This window comes from Acanthopagrus latus, chromosome 24 (assembly GCF_904848185.1).
Source record: "Acanthopagrus latus isolate v.2019 chromosome 24, fAcaLat1.1, whole genome shotgun sequence".
In the NCBI taxonomy this organism is placed as follows: Eukaryota; Metazoa; Chordata; class Actinopteri; order Spariformes; family Sparidae; genus Acanthopagrus; species Acanthopagrus latus.
Genome location: NC_051062.1, coordinates 12,394,287 through 12,419,678, shown reverse-complemented (window position 1 = coordinate 12,419,678; position 25,392 = coordinate 12,394,287). Strand labels below are relative to the sequence as shown.

The following is a 25,392-nucleotide window of genomic DNA, read 5'->3' as shown; positions in this document are numbered from 1 at the left end:
GAGGAGCCATTTCATTGGACCATCAGCCAACCAATCAGGACGCTACAGGAAGTGTTCGGATGAAGATGTGACTGAACCCTTTAGAAATATCTCCTCTTAAGGAGAAAATGACAATATTTCCAGAGTAAATCTTTATTTTTAACCCCAAAACTATGAAACGGCTTGAAAAAACATCTTTGTCGTAACACTGTCAGCTTAATTTGACACTGAATGGACAAATTTACCGCGAGGCTCAGTAAGAATAAATATCTAGCGACTCGGTCGTGTCAGTGACGCCGCTAATTACGAGCAATTTTACAATAATGACCAAAAATTTCGAGCGTGACTGAACGATACTGCGTTGCAACGTGTCATCGTGAAGAGGTGATGTCGTTTGGCGGTAGAATAAAAATCGCTGTGTTCTTTCAAAGCTGCGGCGATGTTGTGTGCGTTTGTTGGCATCACGATCTTAAATACGTTCCTTCTAGACATGTTTACTTCAGCTCGACTGAGCTTCACCATTTAATTACCCCGTTACTTTAGCTCGTGTGTGTGTGTGTGTGTCTCCGTGCTTTCAACCCTAACGGCCTTATTACTTTTACCTTAAACTTCTTCGGCGGTTAAACGGGAGCGCGGCTCGGCTCGGCGCCCCCGGGCGTTTCCTTACGTGCGGAGTTGAAGGGGCGGGAGGTAAAACTCTGTAATTCAATTTCAATTAAAGGAGAGGAGAAGAGGAAGCTTTAATTGATTGTCGTTATGCCAGAGCTGTGTGTGTGTGTGACTGGACACACACACAGATGTCCTACTTTCTCCTTGCTCGATTATACTCGGCTTGTTTCAGCGGTCTAGCACGAGGACGGGGGAGGGGAGGGGGGGGTCAGCTCTGTATTGTATTTACGATATTATTTCATATAATGGCTGCGAAAATGTTAATTACATTGAGCTCATTTAGATTTTTGGGGGGGTTTTACACAAAAAGTTGGTCGTAAACAAGGGTGCTCAAAGGTTAATTCATTTTTATCTTTTGTGATTTTTTTTTTTTTTTTAAATGAAACAAGTCGGCAAACTCAGCCGCTCGCTGTTTGTTTAAGCTCCGTCCGTCCAGAGCTTATTTCTAAAGTGCCAGAGGCTATCATTATAATACCCCCTGCAAATACAGGCCACATTTATTACACCGAGCGCAGTTTGATCCCCAAAGTGACGTCCTGAAAGTCTGCCTGTCGCATTGTGTACAAAAAACAACAAAAAAAAAAAAAACGACCACGGGTCAGTGAGTAGATGAGAAAAAAAAAGAGGAAGAGAACTGCTTTTTAAGTTTGTTCTCGCTCTTTTTATCCTTTGTTTGTTTGCATTATTTGTGTTGGGGATTTTTATTCGGCATCTCCTCGTCCCTCGTCGGGCTTTTTCTTTTTCTTTTTTTTTTTAAACAATTTTGGCTCGGCTACAAGGCGTTAATGAAAGCATTTCGAGCAAACATGTTGATTTTTTTTTTCTTTTTTTTTTGTTTCCATGGGGATCCAGAAAGGCCTGACAATGTCACAGAGGCTCCGGCCAACAGAACTGGTGGAAAACACTGCCCGCTTTTTTTTTTTTTTTTCCTCCCCTCCTCTTTTATTCACATTGTGTTCCCTCCGTTTTCTCCTCAACTCTCCGTCTCCATCGCATCTCTTTATGGTTCTTCAGTTTTCTTTTTTTCCTCCCGTGTCTTTAAGCAGCCCTTCAGCTCCGTTTCTCTTTTTCTGTCCGCCACTTTTCTCGCCTCTCTGATTCTGACCCTCTCCATTCTGCCCGCCGCCTTTCTTCCTTTGTTGTCGTCTACGTGTGAAGAGCTGCTGATAAATAAAGACAAACGCGGTCGTACGTGTTTGTGTGTGTGTGTGTGTGTTTGAGAGATGGACGCCAGCTCTCTGATAGCATTGTTAGCCTCTCCACCTCTCCTCACTCCACTGCACACCCAGCTACAGGCTTTCTTCCCCCCCTCCCACCCACCCCTGCATCCATCCAGGCCCCGAGCCAGGAAGGCGGCTTCGGGGGCCAAGTCGGAGGCCAGGACGGAGGCTTCATTGTCGTCGGTGCTATAGGATGAGGACCAGGGATCCAGGCCAAGCCCCAGACCCAAGACCCTGATCTGGCTTGCCAGCCGGCCCACTAAAGGGCCTCCGTGGCTGGGCACAACATCAGGGCAAGAGGGGAGATGGAGGCTGGAGGTCTCAGCAGCGGTAATGGCAGTGGCTAGATTAAGACCTTCTCTTAGAATCAGCACAATGGAGGAGGTCTACACGCACACACACACACACACACACACACACACACACCGGCTCTATTCAGCTCCGTCCATGTCGCCCATCAGAGGCAGAAAAGCATGAATAAATACATGAGCAGTGTAGAGCTCCATAGGACTGATAAAAAGAAAGAAAAACACACATGAATTACAGCGACTGAAAGACAGAATGGTAAATTGAAAAAAAAAAGGGAACAGATGAATAATTTTGATGGTTTTGTACTACAGTAATTGTGGTGGGAGAAGAAGAGGAGGGTGGAAAAAAAGGAAAAGAAAAGGGGGGAAAAGGAGGCTGATGAATTATGAAAATCCTCCAAGTCCCTGAGCTCAGGAAATGGAATAATTAGGAGAAGTTAAAGAGCCAAGTTTGGGAAATAATGTCAGAGATGAACTTTCAGAGGCCTGCGAGTTAAAGTACAAGCAGTATCAGGTTCACAACAATCGGAGATAGTGACCATTGTTATTGACTGGAAGATGCCAAACTAAATCAAATCATTAATTTGATTTCATTTAATATCAAACACTAATGTCACATCCTCGTTAACATCTAACTGACCTGGATTAAAGTCCTGACATCACAAAATGCAAAACGCAGTCGTTTCATGTGAACACAACCTTCTTCCTGCTCATATCTGAGGTGAGAAACATCCAATCGAGTTGCAGCATTGAGGTTTATTTGAATATGTTACGTAATATTTAAACATTTTCACGTGTTGGTACGTGATCCCGAATGTTTCCAACATTGTTCGAACTCAATTTAATCCAGACATCTGGTCACTTTTGGTCGCTACAACTTCCAGGCAACACAAAGTCGTGTAATGTACGTTTCTGCAGACAGATGTGTTGAAACTTTCTTTACGTTGAAACTTCAAGTTTTCTTCCGATTCAATCTTCATGTTTATGTCAGTGCCTTGCTCATGGTCTGGTTTCGGTCAGGAACAGACAGATCACGTTTGGCTTAACTGGAAACAGTCCAAACTCACAAATACCGTCTTTATTTTCCTGAACCAATTTTATTTTCCCACAAACGCGGCTTAATAAACATCCCAACACCTACGTTAGGATTTCCAGCGGTTTCGCGCTTAGAAACATCTAAACGCAGTCTTGAACAGTGGTCTTTGGCTTGACTGTCGCGCTACTGTAGAAGCTGTTTGTCGTTGCTGCATCAATACCCTCATTTATTTGCACATTATGCATCGATTTTTTAGGATATTTTTCAGCAGGAGGGGGAGAAAGCAAAGAGAGAAGATGATGCGTATCAAAGTTCACAAAGTATAAATAATCCGACGAGGACACGGTGGCTGCCGGGTGTGTGCCGCTTTATTTTTTTTTTTCTTTGTGTCAGCTAATGTCTATGTTTTTGGCCACAGAGGAGAAGAGAGGAGCCTAGATACCTGGTAATGTCTGCAATAAGACCTTTTTACCACCTCTTACCTCTTCACCTATACTATATGGTACTTCTAGTCGTGTGTGTGTGTGTGTGTGTGTGTGTGTGTGTGTGTGTGTGTGTGTGTGTGTGCGTGTGTGTGTGTGTGTGTGCGCTTGCGTCACAGCTCTCAGAAAGGACCCTGGGACCCTCCTCGACAGTGAGAGCTTTTAGCTCTTCTTCGCTAATGTCCTGAATAATGGTATCTTGATGGAGAGAGAGTGGAGGAAAAAGAGAAAGAGGAGAAAAGGGGGGAGAAAAAGAGACGGAGAGAGGGAGAAAGAGTGGAGAGGGAGGGAGGGATGGAGAACGAGACAGAGAGAGAGAGAGAGAAACCTCTGCATCCATCTGTCTCTACCTCCAGACCTCCATCAGCGGCAGGCCTATCATTATTCCCTCTCTCTGCCTTTCTATTTTCATTATTCCCTTTTTGTCTCGTTCTTTCAGCATCATGATGATCCGCAGAGATTTTACTTTGCTCTTGCAAAAAGACACATCTCGCCGCGTGTGTGTGTGCCAGCCTTTTAGCAAAATGAACTTTTGATGCCGTCGAGGTATTACGAGGAAGAAAAAAAAAAAAAAAGGGAACTGGGCTGTTTTTTGGGTTTTTTTTTTTGAAACATAAGAAGAGAAAGTCTTTTTTTTTTAGATGGCCGCTAGTTGGCGGCTCCGACAAAAACTCTCATCCGTTGAACTCCTACTCATACGTTAGCCAGTTAGCTAAGTTAGCCGTGCAGTTAGCAGTCAGGACTGGGAGTTCGAAGATTTTCCAGAAAACCAGTGGAGTGTGGGTGTTAGCGCTGGTTAGCATGCTAACTTCGGCAACATAACACAAATACATCGTCACATCACAGCTTCTGTTGATAATTTTATCCAATTTTTAAACTTATTTCAACTGAAATTCCAACATACTGCAGCTTTAAGTCCAAATTTGAGGGCTGACACCCAAACTTTTTATTTCGCTTGATGTAATGTGTCTTCAGTTTAGATTTAAATGCTATATTACATTTAAGATAACTTATCTTTGATGTCAGACTTCATCCTCTTTAAGCGTATCACTAGAGTAGCCGCTAACTGCTGCTAACTGCTAGCTGTTAGCTAGTTTGCTCAGTTAGCTGTGCAGCTAGCAGTGGAATGTTGGTGTTTATGTTACTGGTGCAGGTTCTTTGAGGGGTTAGCTGGTTAGCATGCTAACTCCTGTGACACGATACACAAATGCAGCTAATTAAAGAAAATCAACTAAAATTCTTACGTGTTTCTTCTTGTAATGTGTCTTTGGTTTGATTTTTAAGAGAAGTAAAGTTTGTGTCACGGTGGTCTGGCGGTTTGCTCGGACTTCATGTTTCTCCAGCTGATACAGATGCTGCAAAAATTAACCCTCTGTGCTAAAAACAGTCGCTCCTACGTGCGTGTCTTCTTCAGTCTATGGTTGAAACAGAAAAGTGGAACTGGAATAAAACCGTCGAAGACTCGCAAGATAAAACCGGTTCCTGTTTCGTTGCGGCAAAGAAATCTTGCAGGTTTTCTGGCAGATGTGAAGCTGCAACAGATGATCTTCTCAGACTCTCACGTACAACAAAACAAAAAAGAAACCACATGTTGCACCGTGAGAAGACAGATTCACTCTGGAGTGTTTCAAATATGTGAGAGTAAAGTAATGAAAGAAAGAATTGAGATTTGCGGAGGATTTATGTGCTTGTTGTATTTGGCGGTGGATTTCCTCCCCTGAGGAAATTTGTGGGTTTTGATTAAAAAACACAAACATGTGATTTCACATCAATTTGGAGAAAACCTGTGTTAAAAACATTTTTTTCTAAAAGCTCGAGTGGATAAAAACAAACCTCACACAGAACCGTGCCAAGGAAGCCCACAGGGGACAAACTACAACCATCAAATCTGTCGTTTGGTTGTTTTCACGCTCTCCGCGTTGATTTTTACATTGGTTCGGTTTGGGCGGTGCTGCAGGGAAAACCCTCTCCTGACTCCCTGAGAGACGTCAAAGGGAAGAAGTTTTTGAGAGTAATGTTCTCGATGTCAGGTGTGACTTCCTCCTTTTCCCTCTATGTGCTGTGGCGACGGATGAGGAGCTGATCTGTGCTCAGTTTCACTCTCTGGGTTAAAATCATGTCGTATTATCAGCCGGTGGGTGAAAGGTAACTCTGTGCAAACTGTCAGGAGAGTTCAGGGTGATTCAACCTTCTCCTCTGTGTGTGTGTGCGTGTGTGTGTGTGTGTGTGTGTGCGTGTGTAACATTTTGGTAAAATAAAGAAGATTTTCTATTCTTTTGTTTCTGCAAAATGACCAGAAACGGTGGAGATATCGAGTGCCCTGTTGGCACTATTGACGTGTGTGTGTGTGTGTGTGTGTGTGTGTGTGTGTGTGTGTGTGTGTGTGTGTGTGTCTGTCTCTCTACTTGGAGGGGGGGTCATCGCCACAGCAGGCATGCAAACACCACGAGGTCAACGTGTTAAACATTAATACAATTATTTTGAAAAGCCGCTCCTGTAGATTTCCAGAAACCCTTATTCTTGTGCAGATTCAACAAAATAAAAGCACGTAATTAAGAGGCCAAAGTCTATATTTTTTGGGATTATTCTCCCGTCGTGCATTGCTTTTATTTTGTAGTGTTTAAAACGTAGAAGCCACCCTCTTCTCTTGTTTTGCCTTTTATTGTGTGAATCGCCATCGTTTCCTTCCCTCCTCCTCCTCCTCTTTTCAGAGATAATCCACATGCACGCACACCTCCGCCCTCCTCCTCCTCCTCCTCCTCCTCCTCCTCTCTCCCCTCCAACTGCATTCTTTCCTCTCCTCCTCCAAATAAATGTTTATCTCGAAGCTTTCACGCCGGTTTCCAGCATCACCCTGGGCTGCGCTTTTGTCCAAATGGGGTCACAGCTTCTAATTAAGCTGAGAGGAAATAAAATGTACAAAAAAAAAAAAAAAAAAGTTTGTGTGTGGTTCATTGTGAGTGAAGTGAAGTTCTGTCTGTGCCAAATAATTGGCGATGGGATCATTAAAGGGAGAACTGCGGCCTGCATGCGAGGAGAGCAGAACCTGCGTGGCACGACAGCGCACATCTGTCTCCTCGGGGGTGGAGAGGTTGAAAACATATCGGACATTTTTTTAAAATATTTGTATTTTGTTCCCCCCTATAAATTAAAGCGCACGAAACATCCGCAGAGCGCGTGATAATTATTGTATAACTCGGCCGATCGTCCCCGCCCGCGCGTAATCAAGTGCAGAGATCTCTCTCCTCGAGCTCTGACGCGGTTTGACATGTTAGATAATGAGGAATGTTGGAGGAGAAACGCACGACGCGCAAAAGAAAAAAAAATTGTTGCATCCGATCTCAACAACTTTGAGGAAAAACAGGTGCGCGTTTGTTTGTTGTTGGCATTCCTCCGCACAAATACGCACCGCAGAAATCCAGTTTCCACTTAAATCCGGCGAGTTTAAAATCTAAATCCGCGTGGAAATGTTTTTAAAAATCAAATTTAAAAATGTAGTTTCGACCTCTCTCGCATATTTCTTCAAATTCCTTTGGAGAATCCTCCAGGAACTCTTTCAGTTTCACACTTTTTTTTGCGCGCACAGGCAGAATTTGACGCTCCTGTTTAGATTTTTCTCACCAACTCTTTTCTCTTCATACATTTTTTTTCCCACTGTGTGTTATTTTGATTTTTACTCATCTGTTGAGCGCCTGCAGGATTTAACCCCCGACGCGTCCCTGCAGAGGAGCCCGACGCGTACAACACAACCTTGTACACTTTTATTTAATCAGGCCTGACTGTCGTTGAATGTGTTTATTTTTTTCTTTTGCGGAATCTGCGAGAAGAGAAGCGGATTTTTACTGAGGAATTAATTTAATTTCAGCACAGGCCTCATCGTGTTGCCTTTTTGGAAACGCTGGTTGTGTTTTATTTGCAGCTCGCGGTGTCTCCAGGATTGTCCGCGAGCTCCGGGCTTCACCTGACCCCTGATCTCTGCAGAGGAAGAGTAGAAGAGAGGAGTTCCCCCGCCACGAGAATCACTCCCTACAATTATTTCTATCTGTTTTGGGTGCTGGTTTTCTTCCTTTGATTGACGAGAAGCTGCGCGTAATTACGCACAACTGTATCTGCAAAAAAAAAACAAAAAACAAAACGCATAAAACGAGTTTCTGGCTCTTAGTGCAGAGGAATAAAAAGAATCAGATAAATGTTAAAACTTGTTTTTATTAAAGAAGAAGTTAATAATCATAAATCTGAGAGAAAACACGGAATAAAAAAAGACATTTTAAAGTTGTTTTTTATTGGATGGAACAAGTCAGGGAGACATTACGCGTGTTGGATTTGCTGATTTGATCTGTTAAAGTGATTAAAAAGAAATAAAACTGTAATAAATCGTGTTCAAACACTTAATAATAAAAAAAAAAGGACAACAGAAGCGTTTGAAGTCTGATTTAATTTAAGCGACAAATGTTTCTTTTCTAAAAGAAAAAAAAAGCCTGGCTCTCAGTTTACCCTCCATCCTCCTCTCTCCTCCCTCTCCGCTCTTTTTCGTGGGGGGCTCCTTATAAATAAATTAAAAAAAAAAAAAAAAAATCCACCCCCCCTCCCACCGGTCCCTCTTCCTTATTGGTCAGGTGGAGCCGTTACCTCACTCCGGGGCCGGTGACGCAACGTCTTCACGTATCCTTCATGATGCGCGTCTCTTCTTGTTTCTTAGTTGAGAGTCTTGCCGGCGGCTCGGAGCGGAGGACGCTGCGGAGTGGCGGACGGACGGCGGGTGCGCTCGATACTAAACACTTCCCATCCCGGGAGGAGAGCGGCGCACAAGAGCAGCCTCCCTCTCTCTCTCTCTCTTTCTCTCTCTCTCTTTCTTCCTCTGTGTCTCTCTCTCTCTCTCTCTCTCTGGCTGCCTCGCTCACACACACGCACGCACGCACCCCCTTCGCGCGCACGCACGCCCCGCATACGTCTCCACTTCGTCCGTAGTAAGGAAAAAAAAAAAAAAAAACGGCATTGATCTTAACGAGGCGAGCGCGGATCCGTCTCTCGTGTTCGCCCTCTCCTTCTCCTTCTTCTTCTCCTTTTTCTTCTTCGACGGAGCGACTTGGAGGAGCTCGACAGGAGAAGTGAGTAGATTATTTACCATTATTATTATTATTATTATAAACACGTTGAGTATAATATGTTGTGTGTGAGAGAGAGAGAGACAGTGTGTGTGTGTGTGTGTGTGTGTTGCATCGTGTTCGGAACTTAACTTCGGCGCTCGTCAGTTGGGTTTTGGATGAATTTTTTGGACCGTTTCGCGAAACTCTTCTCCGCTCGTGTCGACTTCATTTTGCGCGTCGCTGTCCCTCGAATCTGCCCGAAGTCTGTTTATCTAAATAAAAATTCGCGTTTTGTTGGCTGTTCGCTTCTTTCACCGCCGATTTCTGTCGGTTATCGCTGCGGAATCCGTCTCGTTTGGGATTTTACGCACCGTTTTACGCACTTTTTTTAAAAATGGATTTCCAGTTTTTTAATCAACAAAAACAGATGAGTTCAATCATATTTCCTTTTATTCCTCGAACTTAAAGCAACTAAAGGAGAATCCTCCTGATTCCAAAACCAAATAAAAGTCAATTCCATCGACATTGTCATGAGCAAACATCCTCTGAAAAACAAGTGGATTCGCCTCCTCCCATCGCTCCTAACTTTAAGAAAACTTTACAAGCTTTTTAAAATAAAACAAAACGCATCATGGAAACTTGGAACGTATCTGCAGGATCGTGGACTCATCGTTGTTAAATCTCTCCATATTTTGCCGAACCGTGCGTAAAACAAAGTGGGAAAGCTTGTGTTTTCCGCTCAGCGCGCAGCGAGGAGTAAAAAGATCCACTTCACACCGATAACAACCAGGATGTTCGGCTCCTCAGGAAGCCAGTGTGCGTACAACGACCCGAACCTGTCACTCTTAAAATCATTTCCACCTCTGATGGTTTTAATTTAAGCAGAAAATAAAATTACACACACACACAGGTTACAGTCATTCATCAGCTACTTCCCATTTCAGTTCTCGAGTTTTTCCCAATTAGATTAAAAACGTGAAGTTTCTGTTTTGTCACCGAAGCCACACACACTCTCACATCTGCTTTCACCGCTCACCTCGAAACACTAATGTAAAAGGTTCTTTATTGCGGCACAAACGTGTCCAAGTTTGATTTTTAAAGGCCGTGAAGTTTTTTGTTTTTTTTCTCCCTCCTCACTTTGACCTCAGACCCAAATTTCAAAACTTCCAGAGCTCTTTGGACCTCCTAATCTAACACGGTGTGTGTGTGTGTGTGTGTGTGTGTGTGTGAGGAGCAAATAATGCAAACAGCTTGCAATGTGTGTATGCATGTTCTGTATGTGTGTGTGTGTGTGTGTGTGTGTGTGTGTATCTGGGTCACTGCCGGGCGACCGTGTTGAGCGTTTCTCCCCCTGAACGCCTCTCGTCTGCAGCTCGGAGTCACATTCACACACTGACCCTGCCTGGAATGTATTTCATCTGCAGGGACAGAACAGCTCGGTCGGCGGTCGCCAATCGTGTCCCCGATCGAGTCCTCAACTCTTCAAATTGCTCGTCTTTTCCTTCTTTAGATTAAAAGGTGGAGCGTCGACAGAACTGTCGCTGGACAGCAGGTCTCATTTGTGAAATATTTGCCTGGACTCGACCCTGAAATCTCTTGCAAAACAGATGCAAACATGTAACGTGGCACATCACGCACACGTTCACCTGCTCTGAAATAGCCCAGACTTATTCCTGGAGACGCTTTTTATAGATTTCTTTGTCGTCCTCCGTTTAATTTGACCCATAAATACTATAAGAAAAGCTTCGGATTTTTTGTTCCTCGTTAGAATCTCTCTCTTATTTCTGACAACGTAATCCACTTCAAGGCAACACTTGAGCGTTTTTCCCTCCCCTAGGATGGTTTAAGGTGTTTTTCCAGTGCGTCGAGAGAGAAACTTAACCTTCGCGAGGTGCTCTCAACACCACCACAGGTGTCCCTCTCTGCACTCACCGTATGAAAAGATAAGATGCATCCACTCGTGAGAGAAAAAAGAAAACCTAGCGTCGAGTGTGCCGTACGTGAAGAACTTCAAGTGGAAGCATTTAGAAGACTTTACCAACCTAAATTCTTCAATAACAGCAAAATGCACTGCTTGGAAAAATGTAAGATAAGTGTTCGTTTCTTTCGAGTGTGAAGGAAAACACACTTTTTTTTTTATTCTCCTGACAATACGAGAGCCTGTCGATGCTTCACAGCTCCTCACAAGATGCACACAAAAAAATCAAGGTTAGACCTCAGGAGAGAAGCAGGAAATGGGAAATGATTTTTGGTTATTAGAGGCAGGTGTAGCTTGGCTGTGGGAATACATCCTTCAACTATTTTAAAGAGACTGTGTTTTTCTCTCACAGTGGTTCCCCTGGCTCGCGGTCAAGAAACGCAATACGTGTTTTTTTTTTGTGTGTGTGTGTGTGAGAGAGTTTGGCTCGCGGCTCGATCGATGACTGCGGCTGCCACGTTCGCTCCTGTTTGTTTGAAACGTGTTGATTTTTATATCTGTGATATCTCGTCTGTTTAACTGCTGACAGTTAATTCTGAATCAAGTAAAATAATTGTTACCTTGTTGTTTAAAGCCTCAGAAGTGCTGCTTTTAGCTAAATGTTTTATTTTCCTGGTATCTCTCTGAATTTAAAATATCATCCTCTCTTCGAAGACGATGAAAAATGCCAAACGGTGCCGATTGAAATCACAGAAATGCGTGTTTCCGTGTGTTCGTCCAGGTAACTCGTCTCACCCTGCGTGTCTGCGAGGACCCCTGGTCATGTCCGTTTAGCTCCTCTGCGTGATGCCTGATCATGACAGCACCGCCCTCCTAACCAGACAGACGAAGCGCCGACGTGTCGACATCGGGGTGAAAAGGACTGTGGGTAGCGCGTTATTCACCCGCGCCAGAGAGACCCTGCTCGACAGCATGAACCAATCGCACGGCATCGAACAGGACGGAGACTGCTCGTTGGTCGGCCATGGCCACGGGGGCGCCAACGGGGACGGAGAGAAGTCGAACGTTTTGAGGAAGCTGCTGAAGAGGGCCAACTCGTACGAAGACTCCATCATGCCGTTCCCCGGCGCGACCATCATCTCTCAGCTACTGAAGAACAACATGGGGAAGAACGGAGGAAGTGACTCAGGCTTCCAGGTAAACACACACATCCAGGTCATGTAACAGATCAACTGGTTTCAGTTCTTTTCGTCAGATCATTGGTTTCAGTCACCGTTTAGCTGTTGCTACCCTTCCAGTCAACCAAACAGACCAGCCGCTACAGGATCTTGAATCCTCTGATCGATTAAATCATGAATTTCATTTGTTAATTTTATTTCTCTCCTGTGTCACAGGGGAGTGGAGCTCTGTCCAGTGGTGGCTCAGAGATCCAGGCCGAGGACGCCTGCAGCAACTCGTCTCGTGATCGGGACAGCCCCTCCGACTGCCTCTCTCCCGGGCCTCCTCTTCCCCCTCCGCCTTCCTCCGGCTCCTTCGGGCGGCCGCCGCCTCCTTCGAGCCATAACTCCCATGCACCCCCTCAGCCCCTCTCCCTCTCCTCCTTCGACCTGGACAGGCTGTCCGACGAGCACCTTCGCGCCAAGCGCGCCCGCGTGGAGAACATCATCCGCGGCATGAGTCACTCGCCGCTGGTCCGACCCAACCCCGGCGACCACAACCAAGAGAGCAACCGTGAGAACGAGAACAGCAGCAACAGCAGCAATGACCACCGAGGAGACGGCAACAGCCACAACATCAGCGGCCACGACCACAGGCGGAGCGACGGCCCGTCTTCCCTCCTGAGCTCGCCGGGTTCGCGGGGCGGCGCGGTCAGCGCTGGTGAGGTTTACAGGGAGAATAAGAGAAAGCAGCGCCTGCCACAGCAGCAGCACAGCTTCACCCAGCTGGTGTGTTCGAGGCAGGAGCAGAGACAGGAAGAGAGGCGGCAGCTCAAGCTGCAGCTGGAGGACATGCAGGTTGGTAGAAGCAATCTTGAATTTCAAGGTCTTGACGAAGGCCAACCTTTCAAAGTGGCACAGATTCAAGGAATATGTACATGATACGATAATTCTTCAATCTGTGCCTAGAGAGAAGAAAAGGCTGTGACAGAAAATCACTGAGCTGGAGTTTCAGTGGCGTAAATACACATGCAGGGAAAGCAGAACCAGGCGGGTTGCTCTTAATCTGAGGCTGCGCTGTTTTAATTTCTCCTTCGGTTTATTTATGGTAACGGGTGACATTCAGGGTTCAGAAGACGCCTTCTTTAACATTCTCTCTCTTCTGTTGTTCAGAAACAGCTGCGTCAGCTCCAGGAGAAGTTCTACCAGATCTACGACTCGGAGACGGAGGAGGAGGAGGAGAACGGCGAGGGCGGAGAGGCCGATCGACGGAGAGAACGAGAGGAGGACGGCAACTTGTCCGAGGACAGTATCCGCTCCGACGGCCTGGAGGAGAGGCACAGAGACCGAGGCCGGAACAGCCACGACGACCTGTCCGAGCTGGACCCGGGTCTGTTCCTGGACCGGGCCCGAGCCCTCCTCCGAGAGCAGGCCCTGATAGACGGAGACATTGAGGAGGACGTGGACGGCCGGGAGGAGGAGGAAAGGAACGGAGAACGGGCGATGAAGAGGAGAGGAGGAGCAGCAGGAGGAGGAAGGCAGCTGGCAGAGACGCTGAAGCAGGAGCTGAACTGTGCCGTGTCGCAGGTTGTCGACACCGTCGTCAAGGGCTTCTCCTCGCCCAAGCAGGCCGTCAGTCACCATCATGGCTGCCACAGCAGCACACCAGCTGCACCCTCCTCTTCCTCCAACTCATCCTCCTCTTGTCCTCCACCTTTCGGTCCCCTCCCCTCCCTCACCCCGGACTCACGCTTTGGCGGTGGCGCCCTCGCCCTTAGTTTGAACGGCGACGGCAGCCCCACTCCGAACTACCACTCCTCCAACCAGAGGCTGCACTGCTTCGGCGATGTAATCGTCCCGAGCCCGCTGGATTCATTCGGCGGCTTGAGCGGCAGACTGAGCGGCGTGCCAACGCCCAACGACCAAACAGAGGCGCTGCCGCTGGTGGTGCGCAAGAACGGTGGAGGAGGTGGAGGAGAGAGTGCCAACCTCTCATCCTCCCTTCCTCCTCCTCCTCACCATCCCTCCCTCCACCCTTCTCCCCTCACGGCCTCACTCGGGTTTAGCCCTCCATCGTTTCGCCACCCGTTCCCTCTGCCCCTCATGGGTTACCCCTTTCAGAACCCCCTGGGGTCACACGGCGGGGGTGACGGCTACCCCCCAGGGCCCAAGGACCACCATCGTTCCTCCCCAGATTCCATGGACATGGCCCGGGAAACTGTCAGTCTCAGAACCAAAATGGCATCCCTCGGAGGAGGCCATCTCAGTCACCACCACCACCACCACCACCACCACAGGCAGAGCTCGCCGAGTCAACACGGGCCAGAGGGTCTGTCCCTGTCCCTCATCAAGTCCGAGTGTGGGGACCTGCAAGACATGTCCGACATATCGCCGTACTCGGGCAGCACCGTATCCTTCACACCAAGGTTTCGTACCAGTCTGTCTGTGAGTGTGTGAAAGTAATCCTCACCGTATCAAGCTTTTAGTGTCACGTCAGGCCTGGTTGAAGTGAAATTAGAATGAAGAGGGTCAGAGTTAAGGTTCAGGTGTCCCTCCAAACTACATTCAGTATCCAGCGCATTAACACGGACAAGACTCGGCATACACAAAGTTGTTTTCATGCACAAAACATCCACTCATCATTTATGTATCATTTAAGGGTGTTATTGACGGAGATGTAAAGCCTCAAATATTCAAAATAACAAAAGCAGACTCAATATTAAACATAAAACTACATAAATGTAATGTGTATTAAGTGTAATCAAATACACCTAAAATTTAAAAACGTGTGGTGTAAGTTTATCTTTTTATATTTGCTCCCTCGTGTTGGGACTGTTTTGGTCTAATTAATCTGATTTTGTCGTGTATTAAGCAGGTCCTACGTTCATCACGCTAAAAGATAAAGACAACTTACTTTACTTTTCTTTATGTAATTAATTAGATTACATTTTTACATCTTGCTCCTCAAGAGTCACATTTCCAACGCCGTCAAACACGCCGAGACCACTTAAGAGGCAGCAGCAGCGGGCAGCCGTCAAAGAAAGTCTTTTAATATCAATTAATCTGCATTAATTGGTTCCTGACCCTCTTGTTTCCGCGGACCGAGCGGGGGAGGAAGATGAAACGGGGGGCGCGATGGGTCCTTGCAAGAGGGGGGAAGATTAAACAGGTCGCACGCTGCTCTCTCAAGCTCTTTTAAGTCCGTGCAGCAGGTTGTGGTGTTTTTAAAAAGGTGCTGTCGACACACACACACACACACACCGTCTGAGACACTCTGGTGCTGTTAGCTTCTCTTTCATCACAAAGACTTTGTACATAAACGCTCAAAGCAAATCATATTTCAGTGTGTCTGCATGAGTGTGTGTGTGTGTGTGTGTGGGGGGGGGGTAAGACCTTGTACATAGGAGCTCAAAGCTAATCATATTTCAAAGAGGAACAGGTGAACGCTTTGGCTTTATTGATGGAAGCTGTCAAAATGTGTGTGTTGTGTGTGTGTGTTCGCATGAGAAGAAGCGTGATATCTAAAAATTCACACGTTTATCTTCGTCTTTATGGTTTTTTACACTCGTCCGTCCCTCTCGATCCGTCCTCCTCCTCCTCGCTTTCATTTTGTCGGCCTTCGCTCGCGGTCGCCTCGGCAGCTGTGTGTGTTTTGCCTCTTCACACACACACACTTAACACACACACACACACACTCTTTCATGGGCGCGTGCACGAGGACAGGTGTTCGCAGGTAGCTGTTTATCTTTTTTCTAACCTTTCAGATGAAGAGAGGGGGGCTTCTCCCGGCGACTGAGTCACACACACACACACTCGCCTGGAAGAACAAAGTGAAAAGAAAAATAAGACTTTGAACCCGACAAATAGGAACTCCTTGCAGCTGTGATGATGATGATGATGATGATGATGGGAGGAGGAGGAGGAGGAGGAGGGATGTGATCACAGTGTCGTCTTCAAAGCCAATTTAGATGTTGCTTTAATTAAAAGAAATAAAAGAAATATTTGACACGTCTCTTGATCCCGCTGAGCCGTTTCATTCCAAAATGCTTTTTCCATTCATTTGGAAGAGAGAGAAAAATAAAAGAAACACAAGTCTTTGAAATTGGACATTAGTATTTCAAAAAGATTATCGACCAACCCTTCAACGTTTTATTTATTTATTTATTTTATTTTTTATCAAATTGGTTTTGGTTGATTTCATTTTAATAACAGCAATCTTTCAAAAACGAGTTGATCTTTTTCTTAACTTTTACTAAGAAGCGCATCTTTTTTTTTTTCCTTTTCTTTTTCTTTCTCCAGAGCGAATTATAAAAACGACACCGCGAGTCCTGAAATGTCGTCGATGAATTACTACTTTGGACTTTGGAGAGAAAATTAATTGACAATTTATTCATCAGGCTAAAAAAAAAAATGAAAAAGAAGCTCCTCCAGTTTGTTGCTTTTCTATCTTTACAAAATAGAACATCTTTGACTTTTTATACTCGTGTTCCAAGGCAAATTAACTTGATTTATATTATTTAATTAGCTTTTCAAAGTGTGAGCAGCGTTTATTTTTCTGTTTTCTTACATTTTAAAGACTCAAGTGGTGGATTTACTGTGACAATAATCATCTGGTTCCATTATTTGAATTATTTATGTCAGAATTAGGGATGGAGAGTTGATACCGACGCTGTTATCTGTTAGATTCTTTATCGATTCGCCTTATTGAATGTTTTATCAGGAAAAGGAAGCACTCAGACTTTGTTCAGGGACTCTGGCGTCGAGCAAACGATGTCTGAACACCGTGTGGAAGACAAAAGGCGACGTGAGTGATCGTATTACAGCTGGAGGCTTCAGTCCTTCTCGTCGAGTCTGACGTTGTTTTGCAATCGGCGACTGTCAGAAAAACATGCTGGCATCGATAAAAAGAAGAAAAGGCAGAAAAAGCTTGGAGGGTCACGATTCTGATGGATCTGGAACCGCGTTTTGTTTATCATCAGTACAGTTAAACAGCTTTACTGCAGAGCGACTGCGCCGTACGCTCATTGTGTAAATATGCTAACACACATTTACATTTACGCTCTAAAGCCGTCTGGACGACTTAAACAAGTTCAAACAAAAATAATAAATCCATACAGATCGTCTGGAGCTTTTTGAATCAGTTTTGGATCTTGGGGCTTCCGTAGACTTTAGATTACAGCGGCTGAGTTGTATGGATCCATTTAATGTTTCATAATCAGTCGTTTCTTTGCGTCCTCGTCTTCTTCAACTGTTCAGTTGTTGCTCTTTGCTAATTTCTTATATTTTTTTTTACATATCTAGTTTCATATCCTGCTCCAAAAAAAAAAAAATTTTTGAAGTTCTGCTTCGGTCTAACTCATCGTTTGTTTTTTGATTTCAAGGCATCAAGAAAAACCTGGCAGTTAGCTTCAGGTGCTTCACATTGATCGTAGTTTGTACACGCACACACGCACACACACACACACACACACACACACACACACACAAACTCTCTCTCAGGTCTGTGTATCTTTAATCCTCTGCACAGAACTGAGCAGATGTCCCCCATTCATTTATGAATTTATCCCCCCTCCTCCCAACCCACCCCAACAATCACACACACACACACACACACACACACACACCTGGCAGCAAGGTCGAGTTACAGCTGATACAGTGATCCAAGCGCAAAAACACAGAAACACTCGCAGATGTGGACGAGGACGACCGGCACATCGACGGAGGGGGAAGAAGACGGAGTCGCGTTGTTTATTCACCGACTCACTTTAGCTACTGTTACACACACACACACACACAGTTGCTTATTGTGACGATCTTGCTGTTTACTCTGAGTCATGCATGCATGAGGTTCAGTGTGTGTGTGTGTGTGTGTGTGTGACAGGTGTGTATGAATGTTAACCAGGTGATGGTGTTGTTGACGTGACCTCACCTCTCGGCAGCCTCTTTGTTATCGTCGGATTACTTCTTGGTGATACGTTTGATTTCTCTCTGTCAGGACGTCCTCCATTTTTATTTTTTTTTGCCTTCCTCTCTCTCCAGCCATGTTGGGCCCCTGGGGTTTCTGTGTGTGTGTGTGTGTGTGTGTGTGTGTGTGTGTGTGTGTGTGTGTGTGTGTTTGTGTGCTAATTGACCTTGCAGGGGGTTCCATTGATTGCCTCATCTTCTCTGATAGATTATAGGCCTGTTAATGTGGTGGGGAAATGGCAGCGTGGTGGGGCACAGCTGTTGTCACACACACACACACACACACTCTCTCACACACACTCTGCAACCTCCACAATTATTATTTTTCCTCGTTGAGTCGGTGGGATCGACACCCGGGCTTGCAGGAGTGAATGTGGGGTTTGATCCAAAGCCAGCAGGCGCTTGTGTTTTGCTTTTTTCGCAGAGAGAGAATTGGTTTATTGTAGCGCTGAATTTTCTGTTGTTGAGTTCAACGTTAGCTCGGTCAGGTAGGGTTTGAAGGGTTTTTTAGTTTCCAAGATGGCTCCCAAGGGCCCCCGATTAGAGGCAGGGTTCACCCTACCACAGGTAGCAAGTAGGGCCCGAACCCAAATTGTTTGAAAGATTAGGAAAGGTTATGACAACTGTGCCGAAAAAGAGGCAAAAGACTGACGATGCAACGGCTCAGCAGTCATAGAAAAGGTGATAACTTGCCCCCCATCGCCCTGAAACTGAAGCTGAATTGAGTGTTTTGGGGTCATTCTCAGTGAGGCTACCAAGCTACGTGCTAGTCGCTGGTCTATCTCCGATCCAGTTTTCGAGGCTACGAGCAACAGGATAGGACACACACCTTGATGGTGCTGCTAGCATTTGTGGTACCAAAGCAATGGTACCAAGGTCTGCGGTCACACGGTTCCAGTTACCAACAGATGCCGAACTCACGAGCGACACTTCTGTACTCTTCTACGTACCGTGTAATAATTGTGATTGCTGCTGAAACAACAAACTTGCTGCCTCCTTAACTTGCTGCCGCTCAGATTCAGGAGGGCTTGTCTCCGAACCACCTGAAGAAGGCCAAGCTGATGTTCTTCTACACCCGCTACCCGTCCTCCAACATGCTCAAAATGTTCTTCGCTGACGTCAAGGTAAGACTTCACTGATCTTCTGTTTTCGTCCCTGAATGGTGTTTTTATTTCTGTTGGAGATAAAGTGTGTGTAAAATCTTCTCTGATTTGTATTTAAAATGCGTAAAAAGTCATTGTTTTTGTATCATTTCATCATATTGAGGCAGAAGTTTCAGATTTTGCACAAGTTGCTCCTTTACATTCAAAACTACATAAAGAAAAAGGCCAATTTAGCACATTTTTGGAGGCGGGAAGAAGCGACTCGTGTCCTGATTTGTGACTCGAGAAGCGTCGCAGGCCGAGCGCGAACTCAAAAGTTAAATGTTCAGAATCAGATCTCAGGAATCACGTCAGTGTGTTTTCCGGATGAACGGTTGTAAACAGGTACGAGTGTTTTTGTGATCGTTCATCTCCTCACCGACTTCTCTGTTTGTGACTTTTGTGCACTTTCTCATCTGATATTATTCAGTTTTGCTCTTTTTGTGCGTTATTCCGTTACTCTGTTGGTGTGTGTGTGTGTGTTGTGTGTGTGAGAGAGCCTATGGCGCAGATGGGCGCTCCAGTCTGTCACGTCTTTGTAGCATAATTAGAGTTCCTGGCCTTAATCGGCTGGGGGTTTGAGGAGGAGGGGGTGTCGACGCCCACTTTCCCTCTCACACACACAATGACCTCAACCTTTATATGTCCCTCTCACCCAAAACACACACACACACACACACACACTTTCACTCTCACTCTCGCTTACATGAAATGAGAAGTTGAACTTTTCCTTCGAAACAGAAGCGATCACAAGTGCAGTTGGTGATGTTACGGATGCACAGGTGGAGAGAAAGAGTGGAGAAAGCAAAAGAAAGGGAGTAAAAAAAAAAGTGAGAGCCAAGATGAGGGAAATGAGCCGGAAGGAAAAAGGGAGATGATGGAAAGTTTGTGTGTTGAGACGGCAACAGGGGGGAGTGAAGGGGGGAGGAGGAGGAGGGGGGAGGAGGGAGGAGGTGGGGGAGACAAACAACAAATGAAAGGGATGACAACAGAACAACAGCTTTAAAACAAAGCTGCTGATTGTCCCGTGTTTACAGGCCGCTACGTGTTTTGCAAAAAAAAAAAGAAAAAAAAAAGGCAGCATACGGCTCTTCCACGGATTCAGGACGCTGTATTCAAATGAGCAGCCACACACACACACACACACACACACACACACACACACCAGCTGGCTCATATCTGCGGTGACCACTTCCTCGTGGCAGTGCCACATCCTCATCGGCTGCCATGGCAACAAGGGTCGCTGTGGACACCGGGTTGCCAGGCAAACACAAGGTTGCTAAGCCCTACCTGCTCCCAGTATGTGTGATCCGTCATTAACCGGGAGTCCATCAGGGCGTCATGGAGCCTGTTTACACCTGGTGTCAACACGTGATCCTGGGCGAGCTGATCAACAGATCATTTGTGGTCACGGCTCACTTCCCGGCTTTATATCGATTAAACTCAAAACGTCATTTCTGTCACACAAATGCCAAATTTAGGAGGCAGCTATTCAGCTCCTGCGCCTGCACTGTGAAATCTGACAAAGTGGCTTCGAGGAAACTTGCACAACTTAGTTCTGACAGTTCGATCAGACTTTACTCCAACAACAAGAGTCCAGTTTGTCTGTTTTTGTGGCTGCTTCTTCTTCTCATTTGATACAAATGAGAGTCTACTTCGACCCACGCTGAGGATGATGGGACATTTTATAGACTAAAAAATTTATGTATGATGAAAATAATCGTTTGCTGCACCTGTCAGTCTTTTCAAACTTCAGAAACTATAAACATACATCACACATTTCCAAATGTATGAATATAAACGTTCACAGTGACGAGCTAACGCTAATGCTATCTTCAGATTTAACACAACTGTGCATCAACGTCACTTTGGGGAAAACGATTGAAAACTGCTACGTGCTGACATTGATCATTTTTTCCATAATCAGCTTACTCGTCGTGTCCAAGTCGTACTTTCAGTTATCCGAGTAAAGATGCTTAATATTTTTACGAGGCTTTAATTTGGACAATGAATAATTAAGCACTGATGAGTTAATGCACCGGCTTCACAGGATGAGTTTATCTTTTTTTTTTTGAAAATTGATATTGGCTTTTAGAACTAATCTAGTCTCCCAATCTGTTTATCTCCAAACTGATATTCAATTAATCTCTTCATCTCGACAAACATGGATTTAGATTAGGAGATGTTGGCGGTGCGTTGGCATCGAACCACCTCAGCAGATGGACGGCATTACAAGCCCGATCTGTAACTGAAGTCAGAACCACAAACAAACAAGCAAGCGGTGGGATTTATCGGAATGAAAACATGTTTCTATAGGAATGTAGAGCTAATAATTTTAGCTTTAGCTTTTATTTTTGAATAACCAGAATCAGTTTTACACATTTTTCTTCTTCTGTCTTCAAATCTGGAGAAGAAATCTGTATTTAAATTATAAATGCCAGAGATTTTGATTTATCAGAAACTTAAAACAGAAAAAAAACGGACTTAAAATTGTCAATTTGGGCCCTGCGTGGGATTGGCAGACCCCGCCACTTACAACTAAATCTACTAAATAGAGACGTAATTACTAAATGCATATACTCTATAAAAGATGTCAGCATCAAACTGTTTTCACTCAGATACCAGCCACCTAAATACACCTGATTATCTTCATCAAGATCTATAGATTAATCCCTGAGAAACTGACAAATGTGTCAGAAACGGCCTTTATTGGAGTGTAAAAGAAAGTGAGTAAACATTATCGGAAATTCACCAAAAGTTAAAGGGGTCTATTCTGGGTTGAGGACCATCTTCCACCCAAGTTTCATGAAAATCCGCTCTGTAGTTTTCATGTAACCCGGGTTGCAAACCAACCGACCGCCGACAAACGGACACGACCCGCGACTCGTCGTTGCCGACAGTAAGACGAGCGTATCTCCGGTCTCGCCCTTCAAGGAAAACTTGTTTCTTATTATTCAAATTCTATGCAAATAACGCTTTACAGTCAGATTTGAGTTTTTAATTGAGTCGTAATCCCGCTTAATCCGCCATATTTATCAACGGGGGAGGAAAACTCTTGCAGATATTATTGAAAATGAATCGTGGATAATCCTGTTTGTGATGAGTGAGGCTGTTCTTTTCAAGGCTTTCGTTTGTGTGTGTGTGTGTGTGTGTGTGTGTGTGTGTGTGTTAGCGCCCTGTTGCTGTCTGTCTGTGCATGTGTGTGTCCCATCTCGTTGAACCCACTGCATTCATTACCCTCATTATTACCATATTTCCAGAATCCGGGTCAGTGTCCCTTTCTCTTTTTCCTTTCTCCCACCCTTACTCCTCCTCCCTCCTTCCCCGGGAACAATAAGTAGCATGTGTTAGGAGGATCAGGCAGATTCACTGTAAGGGAATTGGGGCCCTTGAATGGCTTCCCCTAATTGGACTTGAATGGACTTTGTCTATGGGAAAACTGGTTCTTAAAGATGAGCCTCTTACGCACAATGGCCGCCTCGCTCCGTGTGGGAAGTGGGTTGAAGCCGACGACTGTTTTATGCACAGACGAGCGAGCACGCACACACACAAACGCACACAAACACACACAAACACACACGGGATCTTAATTGCGCAGTGAAAGCTCTTGCCTTCTGACCAGACAATCATACATGTTAGCGCGAGACGCCGAGGTCCCTGCCGTCTCGTCTTGAGAGAGTCAGCCAGAGTAATTAAGACCTCGTTAAGACTGGAGGAGTTAGGATTAATTAGACGCTCGCTGGCTCGGGGAGCTCCTTCCCACAACTTTCCCCGCCAGCGTCAGACACGCACGCACACAACCGAGCAAAAAAAAAAAAAAAAACGGCGACACATCCATCAGCGGGAGCCCCCGAAGTCTCTCGCCTTGAGAGGCTGGGGCGACGTCTCGATTGCCGCCGTCTCAGCAGGAATCAATTAGCATCCAACCCGCCTCTCACCCGTCTTGTCAATTAGAGCTACACAGCCAATTTGGCAACGTCAGGATATGAAACGGCAACAGCTCGTCTATCGATACAGAAAGATCTGAACCTGAGTAATTACCACAGTTTAGTGTTTGAATCCTGTTAAAGCTGACTTTTTATAAACAGTGAAGGCTGCAGGGACACTGCAGACGTTCAGCAAGAAACTAAACGATACATTTTTAATTATTTAGGCCATCTTTAACGTCACAATATTAAAATAAAGCTTTGTCTAATGTTACTGTAGTGAACTGCAGTTTCCACCAAACTCCATTGAGATTTTGTGCGATTTAAGAGATATCCTGCAAGCTAACAAATGAGACTGAACACACTGACATCTAATTGGTTCTGTTCCTTGTTAAAAAAACAATTTTTGGGGGGTCCAAATGGGCCTAACTTAAAGATGTAATATGCAACATTTGTAGTTGCACAACCAAGAAAAATCTGTAATTTTATTTTAGGTTTAATTTTGCGTTAACAGACTTAAACATCCCCAGTCCGCCAACAGTGAAGACATCAGCTCCCATGATCCCACGCTGGTTTTAAAATGTGCATTGAAGGTTTTCAATGACGTCCCATGTCCGTGTGAAACCAAAACATTTGGCAGCGCGACATTAAAAATAAAGCAAGACACCAACAACTACTTTAAAAGACAATACATTGGTGGTTTTGAGTCTGACTCACAGCCGTCACACACAAACACCCCCCCGCGGTGTGTGTATACTGTCTATTAAAGCAAAACTGCCTTAAAACATCATTTAAAAAAAAAAAAAAGTTCCTGCAGCAGCGTTTCTTCCAGGATCCACAGGAAACCTTCTCGTGCGTTTTTGTGTCGATCGTGCACTTTCAACACTGTCCTCTAATAAAAATGTGCCGAGCTGCGACGAATCCGGTTGAAGCGGGCTGATTCTTAAAGGATGTGTGTGTTTGCCCTTCCAACATGGCCTGGAGGGGCTGACAACACCCGCCATCAAGGGGAAGGAGGGAAGGAGGGAGGGACCCTGACACTTTCTCTGACACTCTCTCTTTCCCCCTTTTCGCTGTAAACAGAAAATGGCATTCCTCAGGCTCAGCATTTTGGCCCCCTCCCGCTGCCGCCCCTCCTCTCGTCTCCCCATTCTGTCTTTTGTCTCTTGTTTTTTTTGGTTCGTGCTGATTGTGATGAGCTGGACGGGACGGTGGGCGGGTGGTGGTGGTGGTGGTGGTGGGAGGGCAGGTGGTGGTGTGAGTGTGTGCATGTTTGTGTTCTGTCTACATGTGGAGTCATTCCTGGAATATCTTTCCCAGCTGAGAGGAAAATTATCAGGTCGGCTGGCTCAGATTTTTTTATTTTTAGGCACGATGCATCAACGTAACTCAGTTTTTCATCTTGTGACCGTGACACTCATGAGGCCCAGTTACAGGGTTTCTGCAGGGTCTTAAAAAGGCTTAAAAAGTCTCAAATTTGACTTGTTCAAACCTGCAGAAACCCTGAGTTAGGGTTTAGGCACAAAGACCACTTGTTCAGGGAAACATGGCGAGTACATTTAACTAAAGATACCTGGTTTTGTCCGTCGAAGCTGGAAGCGAACTGCTGTCTCGTGTAGCTCTCACTCCTCCGTCATATCGTCCTCGTCCTGATACGAAAGTCATCTACAGATGGCAAAAAGAAAAAAAACGTAATCAGGCTTGTAGCTTTTTGTCCAAGTGGTCAACTAGACGGCACGCCATCGAAAAGACAGAGTCTGTAAAAACTGCTAAAAAGCAAGCACGTGGCTTCACCTTAATAAAAAGGTTAGCAGGTCAGCTGTTGGAGTGAACCTGAACCTTTCACTGCCTTTACAGATGAATCCTTCAGATCTCATCTCACATCCATGGACGTGATTATGATATGTTTTATAGTCTTTATATACGTAAACCTGAACGTCGCGTTAGTTCGAGGGTGTCCTGTGAGTTGTATCTCTGACGGACGACATCGTCGTGTTCGTGTATATTTTGCGGGTTAATTGCCGAGTTGTCACGTAACTCCTTTGTGGGTCAAAAACATCCCCCCCCTCCCGTCACTCCGCTTTATAAAAAAAAAAAAAAACTCCCTTTTTCCTTCTGCCACACACACACACACACACACACACACCCTCCCAATTATGCTCCATTATGTCACCCTCTCTGACAGCTCCTGAAAAAATATCTCTTTCCCTCTCTCTTGTCATCGTCCACGCTCTGCATTCCTTTTTTCCGTGCTGCCTCCCCTCCATTCAACTCTCCCTCTCTCTTTTCTTTTCTTTCTTTCCCTCCGTCTCTCTCGCTCGTCCCCTCGTTTCCCCTCGATAGACAATGTCTTGTAACAATACCGAGCTTAATCTCCGTATCAAAGCCGTTTTTCCCCTCCGCCGAACACACGCACAAACACACGTACACTTTCACTCAGCTGCTTCCCTACGCCGGGAAAATGCAAAGAGCGAGTCGATATCAGTCGACTCACGAGTCGATTC

The 25,392-nt window shown here is 45.4% G+C and overlaps 2 protein-coding genes across 3 annotated transcripts in view; one reads left to right on the top strand and one right to left on the bottom strand.

The window, feature by feature from the left end:
• Positions 1-25,392, bottom strand: part of ccdc28a (coiled-coil domain containing 28A) — a 161,629-nt gene that overhangs the window by 97,464 nt on the left and 38,773 nt on the right. For both annotated transcript variants that reach the window (XM_037091683.1, XM_037091682.1), the window contains exon 4: positions 24,462-24,553. The gene's annotated coding sequence lies outside the window, so the exon portion shown is untranslated. The remainder of the gene's footprint in view (positions 1-24,461; positions 24,554-25,392) is intronic.
• Positions 8,017-25,392, top strand: part of LOC119015576 (prospero homeobox protein 1-like) — a 32,303-nt gene continuing 14,927 nt past the window's right edge. Inside the window, exons 1-5 of the mRNA XM_037091680.1 lie at positions 8,017-8,802; positions 11,481-11,896; positions 12,094-12,714; positions 13,030-14,265; positions 18,837-18,944. Coding sequence (XP_036947575.1) covers positions 11,546-11,896; positions 12,094-12,714; positions 13,030-14,265; positions 18,837-18,944 — 2,316 coding nt within the window. The 5' untranslated portion in view covers positions 8,017-8,802; positions 11,481-11,545. The remainder of the gene's footprint in view (positions 8,803-11,480; positions 11,897-12,093; positions 12,715-13,029; positions 14,266-18,836; positions 18,945-25,392) is intronic.